General features: G+C 37.5%; 1 protein-coding gene across 4 annotated transcripts; it reads right to left on the reverse strand.

Moving 5' to 3' along the window:
- Positions 1–13,474: 13,474 nt before the first annotated feature.
- On the reverse strand, positions 13,475–18,235 carry LOC116251031 (equilibrative nucleotide transporter 3-like). Of its 4 annotated transcripts, XM_050079521.1 has the most exons (12): positions 18,049–18,235; positions 17,480–17,645; positions 16,953–17,015; positions 16,759–16,863; positions 16,501–16,656; positions 16,194–16,337; positions 15,993–16,098; positions 15,188–15,360; positions 14,954–15,114; positions 14,360–14,618; positions 13,651–13,782; positions 13,484–13,559 (listed from the first exon to the last, which is right to left on the reverse strand). In XM_050079521.1, exons 3-11 carry the CDS (start codon positions 16,992–16,994, stop codon positions 13,675–13,677), a joined length of 1,254 nt encoding a protein of 417 aa, XP_049935478.1. In that variant the 5' UTR covers positions 16,995–17,015; positions 17,480–17,645; positions 18,049–18,235; the 3' UTR covers positions 13,484–13,559; positions 13,651–13,674. The 4 variants fall into 4 exon arrangements, with proteins under 4 accessions (XP_031481129.1, XP_049935510.1, XP_049935478.1 ...); XM_031625269.2 differs by having other exon boundaries at positions 13,475–13,782; XM_050079553.1 differs by having other exon boundaries at positions 13,483–13,782; positions 17,480–17,627.
- Positions 18,236–22,565: the final 4,330 nt, after the last annotated feature.

The raw sequence follows: 22,565 nt of genomic DNA on the forward strand, positions 1-22,565 counted from the left end.
ATGGTTGAAATTCTAAGTAAAACAAAACTAACAAAGCGTTCATGATTGTCCTAAAGGTCTGCAATTGGTACTTTTATAAAGAGAATGAACAATAATGACAAGGACTTTTCAACAATATTAGTACGCAACAAAAGACTAAAGGAAATATTCTCGAATCAAGTTAACTATTGAAGACCAACCATATAGAGAAGCAAAGATATCAAAGAGAAAATGAAGAAGCTAGGAGAAAATACAGCCACGAGACCTTTTATTTGTTTCAGATTTGTGGAAATCAAGCACAAGATACATTAAGCTTTCAAGAGTAAGCAATCGACTAAAAACGGAGCTAGAAAAGCCAACTAGTGTTCCATGTGTTGGGAACATTCATGATACACACAAAACATATACATGGATGTTAATGGATTGCCAATAAATTTGGAGATTAAGCACTAGTGGAATAAAGTTCCGAGAGTTAGCCGTCTAGACGACTATAGCCATCTACCACCTTGGATTGTCATGCTTCATGGATATCTCCAAGCGTTGTCACCAAAAACCATTGCAGAGCAGATACTTGGAGTGACAATGTAGTAAGGCACAATACAACAGATAAAAAGTAATCAACAGGATTGATCGTAAAATGGTATGGGTTAAGTTTTCTATCAAAAGCCACTAAAATAGTGTCTTCTACATAAAAGGTTCGTTTAAGGGTGATAAGTTCTCCTAAATGTTGGGTCCTCAACTAATTAAAATTTTTGCAAATGGTTTTGGGTTGAACTCTTCTCTTTCCTTGAAAGAAGCCCAAGACAAACCAATCCTAGGCGGTGGGTTTTGTAAAATCATAAGGTAGATGATAACGACAACAATGGGATTGAACTCTACTAGACTCTAAGTGTAATGCTGTCTGCCAAACTTTGATTAGTTTTGTGTCATGGTTACATGAGGAATCTACGAAATGATGATCTTTCAGAAACATAACCTCACAAGGGACGAGTTATCCTCAAACTCTATCATAAAAATAGAGCTTTGTCACTAGCAAAATTTTCCAAATTCTCTTGTTGTAAGGTTTCCTTGTAGAGGTTGGATGCTTGATTACTAAGGGGAAATAGTGACTTATATAACTCACTCTCCTGCACACCTAAACACTACTTTTAGGGCAAGTTAGGTTTGAATGGTTTGAGATGCTTTTAATCATAATCTCAGGTTTAGGATCAAATGGGTCAAGCAGTTCCCCGAGATTTCTCCGCCCAAGCATATACATAAAAAAAAGGTCCAAAGTACATGACTCAAACTAATGTTTTCCTATTTAAAATACAATTCGAAGGTTATGAAAAACGACAAACCACAACCCTAGGTAGCACATGCAAAACTTGTTAAGAGATAATACTCTAAGCAATAACACACAAAAACAACATGTAGAAATCAAAGCAAAATCACCATGTCCTAAAATGCCCCTATCTCCCTAAGTAAATGGAAATTCTAGAACTTGTAAGGGTGGGCAGGTCCAGAAATTTTATCTATTTGATTAAGATACAGAGTTTTAAAAATTACAGAAAAATTAGAAATAGAAACTAAAAAGATGGGGAAAAACATTCCAAAAAAGTATAATTGAACAACTTTTTTCTATAGAGAATTAAAAATCTAAAAACAGAACAAAAAAATTCTTGTTGCTGAGAAACAAAAACAAGAAACAATTTATAAATACATCAAAACCACTAAAGGTTCAAAAAAGAGGGGCAAAACATGAGCACCTAAAAACCAATCTCATTGCTTGGTGTGTGCAAATGTGTTTATCGCTCGTACTTATACAAGCACTGTACAAGTACCCATGTGACAATAGTCAATTGGATAGAAGACTACTGGTTACTACATGACACCTTTCTTTGACTGACATACTTGCTGTTTTCATAGAGTTAGCCGTATAGACGATTATAGCCATCTACCATCTTGGATTGTCATGCTTCATGGATTTCTCCAAGCGTTGCCACCAAAAACCATAGCTGAGCAGATACTTGGAGTGACAATGTAGCAAGGCACAATACAAAAGATAAAAAGTAATCAACATGATTGATCGTAAAATGGTTAGAAGAAGACCATTCGAGTTACAAGAGGGTTCTGCCCCCCCCCCCCCCCCCTCTCTCTTATATATACTAAGATTATGAGAGATCTTCAAGAGCTTATAAGGGTAGGTTATTAATGAGATGATTGTCCTGGTTCTTATCATTTTTTCGGGTTAAAGCCGAAACTGTTAGGGAGGCGGGTTGAGATCCATCGAACCAGGGGCCCGAACTTGGACGTGAGTCGGGTTGTTACAAGAGCCGGTTCAACAATCGGATCTAGAGTACCACACATGTGGACGCGTGTACCTTAAGAGGGGTAGATTGTAATGTCCCAAATGTTTAGTGTTGTATTGAAGATTGTGAGAGATCTTTAAGGGCTTATAAAGGGAGTTATTGAATAGATGGTTGTTTTGGTTCCTAACCCTTTTAAGCTTGATGCCAAAATAGCTAGGCGACGGGTTGGGATCCGTCAAACCAGGGGCTCGAGCCCAAAAGTAGGTCGGGTTGTTACAATAGAAAAAGATGGTCTGACTTCCAAAACATATATAGTCAGGACAAATGTTGTAAATATTAGTGTTTGCTGCTCATATCAATTTGCCCATTAATATATAATGGGCTCGTATTGCAATTTTATTTCAAAATTATAAAAATCCAGATATTTTAATTAATTTAGAAATCCACATAACGTAATTGTGAATGTGGGTAGGGAAAAAGTCTAAAACATTCCCGGTGGCCCTTGGTCGGCTTGGACATTGTCCGATAACCAAGAGGAATCATTCAATATATGCTTCTTCTCTAGCGTGTGGTGTCACAATGTCCTGTGTATTAACAAATGTTAAAGATCTATTTCTTTCTGTTGGACTGCGATCTTCTAAAGAAGTCGGCAACCACAGGGTCTGGACCATCAGGCTAATGTAGGCGTCTTCTGAAACTTGGAGAGGCCCTTCTTGGGAGAACATGACAATTTAGTTTATGATGCACCAAAAAAATTCCTCGCCATTATATGCAGTATGGAAAATGGCATACAATTGCCATTTTGCTTTTTCTTTCTTTCGTTCCATATCTCAAGTTAATATTTTCTCTAACCTTTTCCAGTATTGTGAAGCTAGAAAAATTGAATAAATCTAAACAGATTGAATTGGTTGCCTAATCTTGAAGGGGGTTAGTGCAACTGCTGAGAGGGAGCTTGTTAAGCGGTCAACTTCTGTGGTGTCAACAGTAAGTTGAAACATAGCAAGAATCAAGAATGTCATTGCTAAATTCCACAAAGCAGCCCTGGGTTGTGAAAGAGGAAAAGACTTTGGCCTTCACTTGATACAGAAAAAGTGAAAAGCATATTGGTGTATGAAAACATAGAATAATAATTTCGATATAAGTACCCGAAGTTATCAAGGGTGTACCATTCAAACTGAGAAACTAAAGAATTTCACCTGCAAAAAGAGAAATTCTCTATAGCATGCATGGAGTTAATTACACACTCATAGGTCTGTCATAAGGTGCATAAAAGCTGTCTACAGGGTTATCCTTTGTCGAGCATTGAATTATGCTTTTCATTTGTGTTATTACGCTTTTCGGAATCTATGATTGAGAACTAAACAAAATGGTTAGGGCTTCTTTCCATTGTTTGCAACTATTTAAGCCACCTTTCGATCAATTTAATTTGGGCTGCATGCTGCAGATGCTAGGTGGTCAACTGGAGCGATGACCGATGACCTTGTTCTGTTAAGAACAGAGGCAGAACATTTACATCCGCAGAAGCAAGGCATAATTAGCTGTCTTATATTCTGAAGATACGCGTATTACCTTTCCCAGTAATGGTTCTGCTGCTGAGAGTCTTAATAGATTCTAAAAGGAACTTTCCCTCCACTTGATCATCATCTTTGAACTAATCATCAAAGAGATGCAGAATGGTGAGGTTCACCATGAAGATATAACACTCATATCTTGGCGTATTCGTTTACAAGCCCTGATCCTCCCTTAATTGCATTTCTCTTCCAAAAATAATGCTGTGCATTTTGGGCACTGCATATCCATCAGAGAACAGTAGTGTGCATCATATTCTCCAATCCAGGCAAGCAGTTTCTGGATGCTGTTTGCAATTAATCGACAGAAGCTGGTGGAAAGGAGCCCGATGTAAAATTTGTTATGTTGGCTGAACTTTGAAAATGCCAAACGCAAAATCTTGATTTACACAGGCAATGAGGAACAGAGCATACTCATCCAAGTAGCATCGTCGTAAGGCAAGAAAAGACTCTAAGGATCTTGCTTGTACAGTATTCAATCGTTGCACCAATTCTATGAGCATCACCCGTTGATTTTTCCTGCAGGGGAATAGAGGGTATCAGATTTTTTGAGAACAAATTGGTCATCAAATGCATAATTTTGTACGACAGCCATTAATAGAAAAATAAAGCTGGTGCTGTGTTCTATACCGACGTTGAAAGCCTGCATTGGTTTGATGCAGCAAGGTTCGATTTGGCTTTCTCGCTCTTCTGTGAGCACCATGATGCTTCCTCAGGCTTCTCTGCATCTGTTCTGCTTCTGATGAGACGGCCCTTCTTGATGCGACAAGCCAAATGCATTATCGAGTGCAGCGCTGGTGAAAGTATATGGCCCTCCTTGGTAGGGCCGGATTTCATCAACGCTGCACTCAATGATGCATTTGGTTCCACTTTTTTCCTTCATCCCCCAAATCCCTTCCTGCTTTGGGGAATGCCTTCATGGCGTTCTTATGGATGTCCACTTCATTAGAAGTACAGAATTCTTGTGGCAGTACATAGTGGCTTTCATGGCGTTTTTATGGACATGTCCACTTCATTAAAAGTACATAATTCTTGTGGCAGTACATAGTGCACAGTACTAATTGTTGAGATTCTTGGTGGGTATTCAACAGCATCTCTTTCGCACAATACTCTGCTACTCTGCTTGCGATTCTTGGTGAGGATCCTCTCTCATAATAAAATAATCGGTCAAGCATCCAACCTCATTTAGGAGATCAATTTTTTTGTATAATGCCCAAATTTTTTTTTCTTAAAATCTTCAGCTTTACAACGACAGTCACATAAGGTCTTTTACTGTTGTTCTAATTCAGATTAAAGCTCCAGTTAAATTAGATCACGCCATTGAACTATAAACGAAATTGAAGGCAATTCGATTCTGTTAATTCCCACTGACGAGCATGAAATTGACAGATATTCGGAACGTTATTTGTTCATCTGCAGAAGATGTAAAAATATGGATCCTATATACACGTTTCTCTGTCTCGAGGAAGGACACCATAAATTCGTGTGTTAATGTGGTTGTTCCATATGCATTTAAGTTGGTCAAGTTGCTGTCCTTTCTCCATTCCTAACCCTAATACGCAACACCTCCTCTTATATTTGTTTAATAAGTCGCCTGGATGCATAATTTGATTAAGTAGTTCGTGCTGCACATTTGTACTCTCGCCTTTTTGTGACCCCTTTGATGCTGGTACTGCATTGGGTAGCGCGTACTATATTAGTCGGGTATAGTTTCCATGTAAGTTTTTGGGTACTTCCAACGCATCTCCCATGTACTGCTTGCGGAATTTTCTTTTGTATACTTCACATTTGCTTTTCACACGTCACCCAGAAACCAGGTCACCCAGTATTTTTAGTTTTTTAATGACATCGATGTGGATGCTTCATTGGATGATTTGATGGTTGGTGTGCAACAAAGAGAGCGTTGTTGGTTCTGGTTAGTTAGTATGATTTTTATGTTATTAGTGAGATAGCAATGAGAAACTGTTCTTTTATTGAAGAGAAGGGTGAGCCCAGATCATAAAACTTTTATAAGAAACTGAAGCGACAGATTTGAGAATTGCTAAAGGAGTTCAAATTGAACTGTGGCGTATAAAATTTTGTGATCGAAAGAGATCTGGACATGAGCAACTACTTAGAGTTTAGTACTTCGAAGTTTTCATCTCCTATTTTTCTATTCTGAACGATAAGCTGGGGTTAGGTTGTGCCCCCCACGCATCAATCACTGAGGCTCGAATGTATAGCTCTACCAAAAGAATCCTATGCACAACCAACATCGAATATTATAAGATAGTTATACCCAAAAAATCCTGTGCACATTTTCAACCAAAGGCTTACCTTCCAGCAATGCTACAAAGAGGCTTAGACCATTCTACACAAAAGATTTGGCATCGCCTTGACACCAGTCCTTAACGTTCTGTACCTGTAATATATTGAATTTATCTACCGTCTGTTTAAAAGTGCAAGATTTTGACGTATTCCTTTGCTATATCATTTGACGGTGCCAGCGTAGATCAGATGTATCTCCTGGAGTCGGCATGTTGCATTCAAGGGGTTTTAATTGTCCCTGCTTTTATGTAAGTGTGCGTTTGATTGCCCCTGATTTAAAATCTTCAGGATTTAAAAACTATGGATTTAAGACCAGGTTCTCCCTCTTTAATCTTAAAACCAATTTTTTTTTAATGCACAAAGGTAGGTATGACCTAAGGTCTTTAGTTTGGTGAACTATGGATTTTACCGTAAATCTTTTGCCTAAAAGCATATCATATATATCCACTTCAGATCCATGGACTTGAAATATGGAGTAATAAAACGCTGCTTAAAGGTTCGGGTCCTGGTTTTTCCTTCAATTAGATTCAATTCAAGATACCTTTCGTTCCTCCCACGTTTTCCTACGACGGTATAAGCTTTAGCTGAAAACAACCTGCAGAAAGATTCGAACCTTGACAATCTTTCACGTTTCTTGGAAGAAGATTTAAGCACAGGTAAGAGATTTTTGGTGGGGAAGCTGCGATGAAAGCTTTATCAAACATTTTAAGCTATGTATCAAACGCCCAACAAAGAAAAGACGTATTAACAAGGTCCAACTCGCATGTCTTACAAGAAGCTGCGTTGGGAATCTTATGGAATGGACTCGAAAACTTGATGCAGGTTCTTTGCTTCAACATCTTTCTTAACTTCCACTGCCGCCATATGACATCAGAATTATTATTTGACTGGATGTTCAAATCTATTTATAATGAGGACGTCAATCCTAGATTACAGAGGCCAAGTCCAGCGCCCATATGTGGTTCAGAAAGTGAAAGAGGTCCATAAAGCCCTCGACGACGAACTCTGAGACGGGTCTTCGGGGTCGAAGCGGGAAAAAATGGTAAAACAATAGTCAATGGTAGTGTTCGTTTCCCATTCTATTTCTGCCTGGCTGCGAGGTCTTTCTTTATGTAATTTACAAAAATAATTTTGTCATTTTTCTATCAATCATCCATTATTACAAAGTAGATGGCCCGCATGAGTAAGTTGAAACTTGGGTAACTTCGAATTATATATATATATGGATATATATATATATATATATATAGAGAGAGAGAGAGAGAGAGAGAATAAAATGGAATGTGTAAGGATGATCCGGCTTTTAAATACCAACAAACGCCTAGCTACCAGCGGCGGCTGTATTAGTTTGACATTCGAACTAAATAAAAGAAGTGCATGTTGGAGTTCAAGCGTGGGATTATGCTAAGATGCTGTTTATATACTGCTCATGTTCCTTTAAAGAATTCATTCCTATTTAGACTCTTTGCGTCGACTTCATCTCTTGACCACCTTGTGCTTAATTTGCCGTGCAAATTTAGAGAACCACGGGAAGATCCCCCAATTCAAAGATATTCTTCCTCCAAATTAAACTCTGCTCTTCTTAGAGCACTACACGCTAACAGTTTTTGACGTTACAGCGGCACGGAAGCTTCAACAAGTCATTCGTTTCACGTCTTTCAACCTATAATGATGCTTTGATAGAAACCGAGTGCTGGTATTATGGACTTGCTCCCACCTCCTCCATTTGTGCTTGCACGTCGATAATGAAATTTGCTTAGCTTTTTATTATCACAAGCCTACTGGGCCAGATGATAAAGTGCTAGCGTTATTGCCCAATGTTTTTGTTATAATTTGCCTCCTTCAAACTTAGGCTCTGTCTCAGCACGCCTTCCTTGAGTCTCGCTTCTAGTTAATGATCAACGTAGTAAGAAAGAGATGGTGGTTCATTAGAGGCAAAGCCTCCCCGCCTTTTTCTTGTTCTCAGGGCTGCTTCGGGGCTTGAGTGATCCAATATATAGTACACATTTCAAGTCAACTGTTGTGTATGCCATTGCTTGTAGTTCAGAAAAGTAGCATTCATGGGAATCAAGTTGAGGATGCATGATCAAAGTGACATTAAGGTCGATCAGCTATGCTACACCCCTTGATGCACATAGTAACAAAGAGATGAATAAGGACTTCTTCAAAGAAGTGCAAAAGATTAATGGCTTAGAGGATTTTGATAAGTCAAGGGTTCGCTAAAGTGCCAGGAGGCCCGGACTAAAAATCCAAAGCTTATCAGACTAAGGATCATGGATGGGACTTGTGTGACGGTAATAATGTGAAGCGGAAATAAGGAAACAAGACAATTTCAAAAATACTACAGCAGCATAATATTGTAGAAGCACGGATGATGAGACTTGGAAGAGTTACATAAATAAGCCGGAAGTGAATGAATATGACGACATGATGTAGTCTAATGAAAATCCGTCGTTTGTTTTCCATAAAGCAGTCTAGCTTTCTTGATGTTTGATGTAATAACATATGATTGCTTCTGTAGTGTTACAAAATTTGACAAGATATTTTTCCCGAAGAATTTTTCACAACCTATTCCATCGCTTGGATTGAGTTCCAATTTTCAGTAATCGGAATGTTATAAGCAACTCGTAGAAGCTCCAAACAGATATATAATAACCATCTTATATACACGTATAACTAGAACGGATGCCTACAGTTTTTTACACTAATGCAACGAAAGGGAACCATCGGCCATGATTAGTGATCACGTGCAAAAGGATATCTAGGAGTTGTTGCTCATAATATTTGCTGAATTATCTGGCCCTTCTCTTCAAGATGACACCAGCAGCTTCCTCCTGAAGAAGCTTATGGATCTGACTAGGTGGATTGCCGTGCCACACTTGGCCCGTCTTCATCCTGAGGCCCATTTTTGCGAGTTTATCAGCAATCCTGTTTCCCTCCCTGTAAATGTGAGTGCACTTGCAGTTTTCTAGCAGAGCAAACTGGCATTTCATGTCAATGACATGCTTCTCCAACTGAAGGTTCCTGGTTCTCTTACCTGTTATAATATCCACAATCGTCTTGGCATCGCCTTCCATCCATAACTGAGACAAATCATTTTCACAGGCCAATCCGACTCCTCGCTTCGCGGCCAACATCTCAGCCATGATGCTGGTAGTGAATGGAATTGGTTCAGCGAAGCACAGCAAGACCTTGCCTTCATGATCCCTGATGATGCCACCGATGCCTGCCTTGGCTGGGTTGTCCTTGACAGCTCCGTCGTAGTTGAGTTTCACAAAATTGCCTGAAGGTTTTTCCCATCTGAGGTACACAGAACGAGCACATCGTGTGAGAATCAACGGTTTTCTCTGGATTAGGCTGATATCCGCAAAACGGCGTCCTAAGTTATGTATCATGACTGGTCTCAGAAGATATTACAGCAGAAAGCAAGATCCACTAATTTCAATAGATGAAACAATGATCTGAAAGAGTACTTTATATAGGACAAGAGGAAGGGAGACTGACAATTGAACATGAGAACTAAGATAGCAATTCACGAAACGATTTCAAATTTAAGATTTAAAAGCAATGGGCATTGAAGAAGTGAGCAAATTTTGGAGGAAGAGGAAGATTGTTTATGCTGACAAGGAATTGATGTCGTCAAGAATGAAGCAACTGTAGCTTGGAGAATGCGGAAGGAATAAGATGGGGAAAAGAAGAGCAGCAGGCAATGGGGGGGAGATTTTAAAATACCGTTACCAACCGAAGCACATGGCAAACGAAAGTTTTGAACCACCTGCTATCCTGTCACCTTCTGAATTTTGTGGCGACAGAAACAGAGGGGGAGAGAGACTTCAAGGTCCAAAATGACTCGTATCTCTTTCTCAATTTGGCTGTCCGAATTTGGGTTAATTTGGAGAGAGAGAGAGAGAGAGAGAGGATTTGCTGCCATGAAACGTGAGACCTGAGTCAATGGCCAAATCTTACGCCGACATTTTCTGGAAGCAACAGCTCATGCAACTCCGGCATCGACAATAACTCTGGTCTGCGCGTCTGGATTCTGATTCAATTGAATCGGATCTAAGATAAGCACGTCAATTCAGTATTAAGACAGTGGAAAAGCACCATATCAAGAACTTAGGCTATGTGACCTTGTATCTTCTTATAGAATTCTGAAAATATAGATAGCGTCAAACACGTATGCAAATCAATGGCGCATTCTATATTCTAAATAAGCAGCTCCTTGTTGAAAGTGTCGAAAAAAAAAAATGTTTTTCATGCAAGTCGAATTTTACCCGATTGGGTTGAGGGTCTGCAGGATAAGTTTTCAGGGGTGAGCAGCGGCCAGAGGCTGATGGATGATTTTTTTTTTTGGCTAACAAGGGCCGCTATATAATTTCTCAAATTGTTCAAATCAATATTTTTAGAAATTTTATGCGACAAATTTAATTTTGTGGGCCCCTTCTTCCTTGGTGGGGAGCATGCCTCCCTGTTCTGCATAATGCATCTCCTATCCCAAACTAAGCAATTTCATAGGCTGCAATCACGCACTGAAAGCGAAATGAAAGAAAGTAAAGGCATCATCCACCAGGGAAAGATCCAAACCTCAGGTTTCGTGAATTCAGAATTGGAGTGCATGTCATCAAAAACGACTTGCGGCTTATATTCAATCTACACATTTTATCTTGTCAAACAGGAAGTTTTTCCCTCTTTAGATGGGAAGCAATAGCATCCCGACGATTTCCACTATATTGGTATCGCCTAAAATCGGTCGATGCCCAATTGCCCATTTCCTCTTATGACTCGTACGCCTTGCGAGTTTATTATTATTATTATTATTATTCCTCTTTTATATATTAAATTAAGTCATAATTTAATTTTTTAATTGAAAAGAAAAAATATGCAATATAGGTAGGGCTAAGCAGTGGGTCGGCCTGACCCAATAAAAAAAAAAAAAAACTGGGCTAGGGCCTGGTCGCACTCGCAGATGGTCATTATAACAGAGGCTCCGGTTGACTGCCAGCAACCTGGCCACATTAAAAATAAGATATATATTTTTAATATAATTTAGTATGTTCATATAATTAATTATAATCAAATACGTAATTATGTATGTACATTTAAATAAAACAATAATAAAAATACAATTATTTTAATATGTTTCTAATATTTTTAAGATTTTTCTTATTGTAAATTAATTTTTTACATTTACTTTTCAACAAATGGTTTTTTGTTTTTTCGTAGCCGAATCAGTGAACAGTCCGCTTTGACGAATCAGCCGCCCCACCAGTGATTTAGTTGCACCATCAATTTTAAAATACTGGTTCTTAAACCTAACAATTAATGCCATATATAATCATATATTTTTTGAAAAACAAGATCGTGGTGTTTTTGAAACATGCATTTTAAGAACTCAATATTTCTCTTATCAAAAGCTTTGAATATAGCTTTCTACTTTTTAATTCTAGAAACTGAAGTCCCTGTCATTGGTGTAGATGAAAATCTAGATCGGGTTTTCGGTGAGAGGCCTCCACCTATTCTTGCAGTAGATTTACACGAACGGAGCTTATAGTCCCTAAGAATCTCAATGTTAAAGCTGCACATGGGTTGCTTTGCAACATAATTGATTTCTTAGGAAGACGCATGATCATGACTAGTCTTTTACATTCAATGCCTTGTCTACGTTAGCTAATCTTCTGTAACAGAGAGACGTTACCAGTAATGATAGGTAGCATGCGTTTGGTAGCTAAAAAGGTGGTCGATGTAGTACTGATAAACGAATTCAAATATTTAAATACTTGCAGATATCCATGATTTAGTGGCCTTCAGAACAAGAATTCAAATGAACAATGCCCAATATAAATGAGGATTCAGCCACATTTCTCACCGTAACAATTGTCATTCGATTTGCATGAGCTATCTAGCAGATGAAACTTCAAGGAGGCTTCTTTTTCGTTTTTCAGTTTTGTTTTCCTGCAGATTGCGCCAAGAACCTTTCAAGGACAGACCGCTTTAATGGACTTTGGTGATTTTTATTATGTATTATCAGCAGACCATGACTTTTAGTATTAAAATAGGTCACTAACTAGACTAGGTGTGCTGATATCTGGTGCAGCAGTTGGGTGTTGATATCAGCAGTTGGTGTGCTGATATCTGAGGCAGCAGTTTGGTCGTGCTATCAGTAAGGTCATTTCTTGAACATGTTTTTTAAAGGTCGGTAGTAGTTCCTTTTATTTTCAAACGTGTACCTGCTATTACCAATTATTTTTCAAATTGATCTCTAAAATATCTCCAAGAAAGAGATAATACAGTTCCTTTTAACATCCTCTTTTTTAGGTAACATTCATTATTTTTGAATGAAGGCTTGATGTTTAAGCACGGGGCTTGAAGAACTGCACTCAAAAAGAAGAATGGTTCAGTGACACAGCCACATCTGTGCTAGTTCTTCCATGCATTAATAGTTCTGAAATAGTTAATGAGGGCTTGGAAAAAATACAATCTGAGTTTAGCCTTGGGATTGAAGAAAGTGGCTGGCGTGGTGAACAGAATAGGGCATAATTGGCAATCTGAATCAGGTACCTGATTTGCTTCTTTTAAGTAGCTATTTTTAGTTTGATATGTATGAGATATTTTTAGCTTTCAGTTTGATGATCATTGTTTTTGGTGCACTTGTCAAAAATTTTGATTATGGAATCTTTATATAGAGGGCCTGTGCAAGTCTACTGCAGCTTGCATAAGCAATCTGACTCACAGGTCTCTCTGCTCAAAGCTAGGCATTCCTATCTAAAATGCAATGTTGAAAATTTGCTATTAACTAAAATTGCTGCTAAATGGTTAATAGATCCTTCCTGTTATGGTGCAATCTCTAAGGTTTGTCTTCTTCCAAACAGCTCTATATATTCTGTGACTCTGGTATTAATACTAGTACTAATACTAGATTAGTGACACGCTGTTTCGTTACTGATACTTAGATTCAGTAACGCATATTGTCGTTACAAAATGTCAACAATTTGCAACAACCAATTTCCTCACTAAAGCCCAAGTTGCTCCCAAACCATACGTTTGCAAAGCAGAATTTGCAACATATCCTTTTTTTTGTTATAGATAATTAATAATGAAACATGGTTATTGGTGATACTTGATCATTAGTAACAAAAGCTATTTTCGTTGCTAACAGATTCAGCATTGCGACTTTTACTAACAGACGTTGTCATGCAGTGTTTCTGTTGATAAAAATATTTAGCAACAACAAATGTGAGCTACTAAAGGTTGATTCTCTTGTAGTGAATTCCAACTAATATATATATATATATATCAAATGAGGAGATGCTTTTATAAATGAGTTGTAAGCAAACTATCAAGTACACTTTTGAAAGATGGAATAAGTTATTCTTGCATTCATGTTTATCCTTTTCCACATGCTTTCAGCAATTTCCTGCAAAGGACATTTAATCCGCATTTGCAGTGTTAAAATGGAAAACATATTTTATACAAAATTTAAATTGGAGAATATTAAAAAGGAGTACATCAAATTTGAATTTCCTCTGGATTCACCATCCCTTTCCTATGAGCCACAACCAATCAAGTGTAACTCCTGAGAAGATCCCGGCCAACAGGCAACAACATAACAAGTTCCCCAACGCGTTCTGCTCAGGTCCCTGCAATACAGAAAATTCATTACTTGACCATAAATTCCTCTGCAACTCAATATGTCTGTAGCAGCAAGCCACCATTCAAGAAACTAGTGCCTTTGTTTGGCCTTGAAAATATGGACACAGTAGTCTAATCCTATAAGAATTTTTTCCCTATTGGAAACTTTTTCATTGAAAAGGAAGACCGCAAGCAAGTACCTATATATCAAATTTCACAAGTTGAAAAAAATGTTATGGAATTCAAGTGCATAAAATGATTATACAAAAAAGAGCTTTTTTCAAATTGATGATATCTTCAAAATGTGGCCTTCTTTGAAAGTCAGACCTGTCTTCAATAAAACAATGAGACCCCCAAAATAAATTTTAGTTGTTAAATTTGGTTTCATCGACTTGCTAGCCACCTAAAACTCATTAAGAACCCAAAAAGGTAGTGAAGAGGAAAGAAGCAAATGCAGAGAAATGGTACAAATTTTGCTTTTAAGATCACATCTACATGAATATGCACTTCTAATCAAATCACGTACCTGGGAATGCAACAACTGTTGAAAAGTTAATACAGCTAGTAAGAGAAAAGAGAACAAACCTTGTAACCTTTAGGTGCTTCAGTAAGGATACAGACAGTTAGGTGACCATTAGTTAACCCCAAGATTGATGTCAGCATTATCATCCATCCTTGGTCTCCATACTTGGCCGTAAAGTAAAATGCAGGGATCAGCAGAAACCGTGAGAGGCATGCTATTGTCAGGAAGTACCTAGAAGTTATCTTCACCATTTTGATCAAAGGAGTATATCTCCCAATCAGATCAGAAACATTGTAAGACGCAACTAGAACCAACCCGTACCTGAACAAATCAATTCAGAAAATCAGCATATGCACATCCAGTCACTCTCCATTTTCGCAAAACATTAGACTTTGAAAAACCATTCTTCACTATAAAAAGTTGATTTAGAGTGATGCATCTCATTAATTTTATTATTATAAAGTGAAACTAGTAGGCAGACAGCTGTGCCATGAAATTTGATAGATATTGATGATAGAAGGCAGCAAAGATTTATTTAAGAAATATGGAACCCACATATTTTGCGCATAGGTAGTGAGATCTAAGCTGCTAAATACTACAAATGATGCTAAATGACCATATCAATTCAACATGAAGAGAGTGGAATAGACCCATACCAAGAACCTAGGCTATGTGACCCTGTATCTTCATACAGAAATCCTGGAAATATGGATAATGTCAACACATATATCAGATACAAATCAATGGCATAGTCTATATTCTGAATAAGGAGCTGCTTATTGCTGAAGCGTTGAAAGTCCTTTGGATTCTCGGAGTCCTGAAAAGGCATGACAAATTTTCGAGTGAGTAAACAGGGAAACGTGTTTTCTAAATAAAAATCATAAACTAACCGCTGCAGTATCTTGCAGTACACCTCCTGCAGCAAGATCAGCTGACACAGTTTTTGATCCTTCAGAAGCTGCCTTTGAACGATAATACTTCACGATTTCTAGTTTAGGGAAGACAAATGCATAAAGCAGAACGCATGCCAGCTCAAATGTTGAACAAATAGAAAAAAAGAGTACTGCAAATGCAATAAACCAGCATTAGTGGGAGCATGAGATTATATGTACTAAAAAAAATAACCAAAACATAATTAAAGTTGCACTTATTGTGGAATTATGCCAATATAGGCTGCCCAGATACTGAACTCAATCATCCTCAACTAGAAGTCTTAAGCAAATCTTCTAAAACAGGTACATTGCCCTTGTTGGTAATAGACTGGACAACAAACATTAGTATAATAGAAGTTCAATTGTTTTTCCCTCTTGTCCTACGTTCAAGCATCAGTCCGAGTAGAACCATTCTCACACAATAGAGCCAAATTTCAGCCATTAGATTTAATGTTAAAATGAAAGCTTTTGGGAATTCTAAAAGGTTATGTTGTTGATGCTAAAGGTAGGAAGTTGTCTTTGTGAACGATCATGATGCAAACGCATCTACAGTGGTCAAGTTATTTTCAATATGATGATACTATTTCAAGTATAATAAGGTGATACATACAATTAATTTCAATAAAAAGCAGGCGTTTCCCAATTGTAGATTGTCCAGCAAACTGGTGTAGCATGGTACTGGAGGATCCAACACCAAGCTTTGCATCGGATAAAATAGAATTCAAGGCAAAGTATTTTATTGATTTGAAAGAATATCACTCACTTGCTCCTTTCCGAAGACCATTTTTAGAATTTTCAAAGGCTGCTTTTGTGATAAACCTCAGAGCAGATGTTAGAGCTCCAGAAGCAGCAAGACCGGCCATGAAAGACTGCATTTTTCGTGGGGAACTAAAAGTCAGTAGTGCTATAAAAAATCTAGAACTTAATAAGAATGATAAGTCATACTGTCATACTAACTTGTTACCTGTATAAATTCAGGACGCATCAAGGACAGGTCACCAAGCATTCCTCCCTGGACGTGAGCATCTGCTATCCCAAATGCTCCACTAATCGCACAAATGCCAACATAAGTACCGATTCCTCCCTTTCCTGACGTGGCTAGATCTAACTAAGAAAGCAAAGTTCATTGAATTATTATATTGCTATCAGGTTGTTTATATTAGTTTCAAACCCTTCCTCACTCTTCCCCACTCTCCTCCTAGAAAATAAAATACGTAAGAGATTTTTACTCGGCCCCGTTCTCAAAGAAGTTTTGTGAAAAAAGATCTTACCACTATAACTAGAAGAGAACTTATGAAGAATAGGGTGTAGCCACCCAAGTTGCGACGCCTGGTGTTCAGCCTAGCTTCATAATATGTGAGCAGAGCAATAGTCCCCAAAGCAAATGGCTGGTATACCAATGTGAGAACCCTTGAAGGATGGTACCTCTGCATACCACAAAAGAATCTATTGGACATATACTCTTTCGAAGTTCACAAGGAACATTATGACTGATCCAAGTTATATAAAATAAAGCTAAAAGAACTCACAGGAAATAGGTAGCCGTAGTAATCCTCAATTGTGAGCATGCTGTTCCATGAGAGCAGAGACCCATTCCCAAGGATCCAGCACATAACAAGTGCTGCATATTTGCCCTGTAAGGTGCCAACAGTACCCTTTTTTCCTTAAGACACAATGAGATTGAGCAAGGAGCAGAAATACAAACGCATTGAAGTGACAAGACCTTAGCAGGAATGGCAGCTGCATTTTCGTCCTTGGCAGTCATGGCTGCTCTGTGATTCTACAGCTGCATGACAGCGAAGCAGGGGAGGCTAAGTAGTGTAAAAAACGAGGTCCTAGAAAAGTATGTGTCTCATTCTGTATATGATAATATTAACTAGCGAAACAATTATTGACTAACCAAGAGAGAAAAATTTCCTTTCGTGTGAGTGACACGGCAGGCGACACGCCGAATACAGTATTTTGGACAAAAACTTCAGTAATGGCTATGGACTGCACACTGATAAAGTTTTTTGCAGATCAAATATTAAAAGTATTTGAAGATTAGCTCAAGTAACTCGTCCAATCATATTTTCTCCAAGATAGATTTCCTAGAGGCAAGCAACAGATTTTAAGAACCGATTGGCTCAAGTTAAAGAAAGTCAAGAGTACTCTATAGTCTATACCCTTGATATAAACTGATGGAGTCTGCGGGGAATGGCAACTGGCAGGTGTGTCAAATAAAAATTTTAAAAGATATCAAATTAATACCTTAATTCTCAGATGATGCGTGTTAGAAAGGTATCTCTACGAAAAACGAACCGCCAGGCTGCGTTCGGGGCAACAATGGCGCCCACCGCCCAGTCTCCTTCGTCGAGTTCTCGATGTCCCCAAAACCGGAAGATGGATGATTTGGTGACTTCTCCAAAGGGAAAAACTGAAAGTCAGGCAAAGCATTATTGCTGGATTTTTATTACAATCTTGTCGGGAATGAGAATATTAGTCATTGGGATTCTAAATACTGCCACCAACTAACTTTTGCAGGTTTTCTAGCACGAATTGATGGCAGCCATCTGACATGTTCATGCAGATCGCTTTGATCCACAGTAACTGGAACACAGGAAACAAAAACAATTGATTTGCCTTTGATGAAAAACGTCTTTCCTTTAATAATAGCATTATGAAAAACAAATTTCATGTTCGGATGACACCAAGATTAGGTTACGAACTTGTTAGATTGAAAGGAAGCACTCACTAGTTCAGTCAAGGATTCAAGAAAAGAAGAATTTGAGTCTCTGCCCAGAAACAAACATGAAGGAGAGAAACAAATAAGCACTCACTAGTTCAGTGATGGATTCAACCGGAACTGTAATTCATCCCAGCATCTCTACTTCTTCTTCGTGTCCTTCTTCCTTCTTTCCCCTGCTGTTCTGCTGCTTCTGTTCTTCCTTTCCCTCCTCTTGTAGTGATGCAGAGTTTGGTTTGGTAGTCAAAGGAAGAGGCGGGACGCAAAGTATGAACAGGAGAGGAGGACCTTGACAAGTAATATAGAGATGTCGGTCTTCTATGTGGCCCACGACTTTGCTTTGTTAATTATGAGGGCTCGAAGAATCAATGGCGGTAAATTGTGGTTGAGTGCCGCTGCTTTTCTGTGGGGTACTTGGCCGCAGTAAAGGACGTCAAAGCCGCCTATCAACTAAAAGTTTGTGTCAAATGGATGTGGCTGAATATCAGCCGCCGCTCAGTCGACTGAATACTGCAGTGATCTCGACATTATCAAACACTAAAATATTTATTAATTTGACTTGATTGTAACATGTAACCGTGTGAAATGCCCACATCCAAGAAAATCACAAATCCATAATTTAAGGAGTTTTAGTTGATATTTGCCCCTACAATTTTGATCTGCATGTTTGATACGTCAATTTCAACCTTGAATCGCTCCATGAACGCTTATACAAGACAATAAGGCATTTTAATGCTCATAGTCGTGAAAAGCTAATATTTGTTTTACCAAGAACCTGAAACATTATTTAAAGGCTACTTCTCACTTCTTACCACATTATGCCATGTGAAAATTAGTGCACCTAAGAAAAGAATGAAAATGTGGCCTGAATTTCTCGAGTTCTTCACTCGTCAAGCCTGACTTTACCTCTCTAAAGATGGGATCGCCTTTTTTTTTTTTGTATATTTCCGCCTCACCTTTTCGTAAAGGGTCCATGAGTTTTGGCTTTTAGCGGAAAGCTCCGGTTCACGTTGACGAAGACAGATTCGGATTCGTCAAATTATTGCCTAAAGCAGGCAGCAAGAATATTTTCAATTTCCCTTTTCTGCTTTCATCTTTGGGGGATTATAACATGTCAAAAGAAAGTCGGCACAGGCCAGGGGCTAGCGGCTAGCCCACTTAATTAGGTGAACGGTCAAAAACCGTCCGCAATTTTGAATTATGTCCAGCGCGTTCCCCGCGCTTTTTTGTACTTGCGGTTTTACCGACCAATGCGCAACTAAAGACTTTTAGTTTAATATCGTCAAACTATCGTCTGAAATTAGGGATGTCAATAATTTTTATTTAGATTCGACATCCCACCGAGCTATATAAAATAAGTGGAAAATTTGTTATCCGATTGAAAAATCTGGCCTAATGCAGATATACGAAATGACGTATGATCCTGTTCGAATCCGGAACGGTGGTAGTTTTCAATAAATATCATGTACCAAATATCTGTAATGTGGTTCAGATTTGTTTAAAATGTCGGATTCAAATCCAGATGTTAATCCAAAAGTCAAATTTGGGGCTTGGTGGTAGTTTTCAATAAACATCAGATTCCGAAACGGTGGTATTTTCAACAAATGTCATGTACCGAGTGTCTATATTGTGATTCAAATCCGGATGTTAATATAAAAGCAAGATTTGGATCGGACTTGGATTATGAATCTGGATTTATAGTTTGGACATGGTACATAATTTTCTTTGTCCAGATTCAAATATGAATTTGAATCCGAATATATAGATATCAGAAAAAACAGATATGGTAAAATACACGTCCTATTGATCCATTCACATCCCTAAAATCTATTTAAAGTATTGAACATTTTAAAGTTCATTGAGAACTAACAAGCAAATGGGATTAGACACTATTAAACTTATATAAAATTCAAAGGAATTTCATAATAAAGAACATTTCATTTTTATGGCACGCCTTCAAAATATATATTCTCAACACACCATTTTTTTTTTCAGAGAGTGGAGTGCAATTAGACTTGGATCGGCCAATTTGATTTAAAATGAAGGCAGACTTTAATATTTTAAGATTTGTTATTTTATTTAATTTTTACATTTTTTCATTTATTTTTTTTAAATGATTTTTTAATATTTCCCACCAATTCACAGCTGATTTTATTTAGGAATTAACCACTTCACGAGCTCTGCAGGAAAAAAGATCGACAGGCTTAGGCGGGTCCTCAGAGAAATGTCGTGTACAGTTAATTGTCTAAAATTGGGGATGTCAATAGGCCTATATCTGATCGAACCTCATAAAATAATTTAGTCATAGAAAAAATTTGATATCTGATTAGAGTTCAGATCTGATTCAGATATAAGAAATGACAATTGATTGGATTCATATTCAGATGTAGATCAAATATAGTTTTTAATAAATATCCTAACACCAGATGATTAAGACGTGGTTGGGATTCAGTTTAAAAGTCAGATTTGGATTTGGATTTAGATGTTAATCTAAAATTTGGGTTTGGATAGAATTCAGATTATGAATTTGGATTTCAGGTTCGGATACGGTTTTAATTTTTTTGGTCTGAATTTGAATATAATTCAAATCGAAATACATAGATAACCGAAGGAATGGATATGATAAAATATATATCTAATTCGAATTCGATCCATTAACATTCCTATCTAAAATCTGAATAAGCCAATTGAATTAGACACTGTTAACTTATATAATATTAGAAAGCGTTTGATAATCAGAACGTTTTTATTCTTATAGCACGTTTCAAAAATAGTATATTCTAAAGACACCTTTGTGATTTTTAGAAAGCAGTGTAATTACGCTTGGATCGGCCGAGTTGATTCAAATCGAAGGCGGACGGATTTAATTCAATGGCAGATAAGGAGAGACACACGACATTTTCTAAATTTTTATATTTTAAGATTTTATTCATTTTAGTTAGTTTTTTATATTTTTTACATTTATTTTTTAAAAATGTTTTTAAATATTTTCCACCAAATTCACAGCTGATTGATTATTCGAGTAAGGTGAATCAGCCAACGCCTCACGATTCATCTGCTGCGTCGATTCTTACAGCATTGATTCGTAAATCTAACAATTAAATGACAAAATTGAATCATATTATGCTGTAAGTGGCTGCGAGCAAGAGGCTATCAGCCTAGGTTGGAATCTGACATAATGAGCATTTGAATAAGGCTTGGGCGGGTTATGCGTGCTAATGTGAACACTTAGATATCTCAATATTTAAACTCTTAATATCCATCATCGATCTTCGCATGAAACTATACAATATCACCCTACCATCAAATTTACATCTAAAATGTCTTTCTATTAATGAGTAGCAACAATCTTCTTGTTTAATAGGATCAAGGAGCAATACTGGAGATAGTGATCCATCGCCGGATCAGAGATAGGGGGTTCGAAGCAGATTGGAGCAGTTCTAGAAATGGGGAGGCAGGCTTTTATGCATCTACTTTCTAGCTAAGGACCATAATTAGCAAAGTTTTGTTTAGTGGCATCTAAAACCGATGAAGACTGTAATTAAGTTTCAACTTTTTTGCTTTTAATTAAGATAATATACCATGACCTTGCCAATACTTACACAAACAGAAAACAGTAAACAAGGAACGGATTGATCCCTATTCATGATTTCCTTAGAGAAGAATAATGAATTCTTAAGCAACTAAACAAAGTTTTATTCAAGAAACCAGTGCCCTGTCTGGCTTATGCGGCATTGGGCAGTAGTCTTATCCCATAAGAAAATTTTCACAATTGAAAACTATTTTTCTTTTAACGAAGATTGAGAGCAAGTATCTATATATTTAAATTGAACAAATTAAAAAAAAAACATGAAAATAGTGAGATTCTTCAAGAAATTGGTGGCATTGGTTTCATCTTTTCGCTAACCCCTGAAACATATGGAGAGTCCAGAAAGGAAGTGGTAAAGAGGAAACAAGCAAACAGAGAAAAACTGGTTTGAGCTTTTGTTTTTCAATATTGCACCTATGTAAGTCTGCACTTCTGATCAAATCATGAGTGAGAATGCAGAAACTGTTAAAACTTAATGAAGGAAACAAGAGAAAAGAGAACGAACCTTGTAGCCATTGGTTAGCCCCCAAGATTGATGTAAGCATGATCATCTAACCCTGGTCTCCGCACTTTGCCGTGAAGTAAAATGGAGGAATCAACAAAAACCGTGAAATACATGCTATTTCCAGGAAATATCTTGATCTTCTATACGTTCACCAGTTTGATCAAAGGAGCACGCCTCCCAATCAGATCAATCAGATTATAAGTTGCAACAAGTACCAGTTCGTCTTACCTCTCATTTGACCGTAAGAGATTCAATGTTCGATATTTCTACAGATATATCAATGACCATGATGCGAACCCATGATTGTGGTCTAAAAAACTTCAACATGCTAATATATTGAAATTATATGCAATGATTCATGGAATTAGTTTCATTAAAAAGAGTTTTTGTGTTAAAATAAATAATACTATTCACTACGGCAATTTCCCATTTTCCGTTGATCATCATACAAGGGTAGAGTGGTCTCCTGAGGATCAAGCGCCAAGTTTTGCATCAGATTAAATATCAGGACTTCAAA

The sequence above is a fragment of the Nymphaea colorata genome, chromosome 1 (genome assembly GCF_008831285.2).
Source record: "Nymphaea colorata isolate Beijing-Zhang1983 chromosome 1, ASM883128v2, whole genome shotgun sequence".
Taxonomy (NCBI): domain Eukaryota; kingdom Viridiplantae; phylum Streptophyta; class Magnoliopsida; order Nymphaeales; family Nymphaeaceae; genus Nymphaea; species Nymphaea colorata.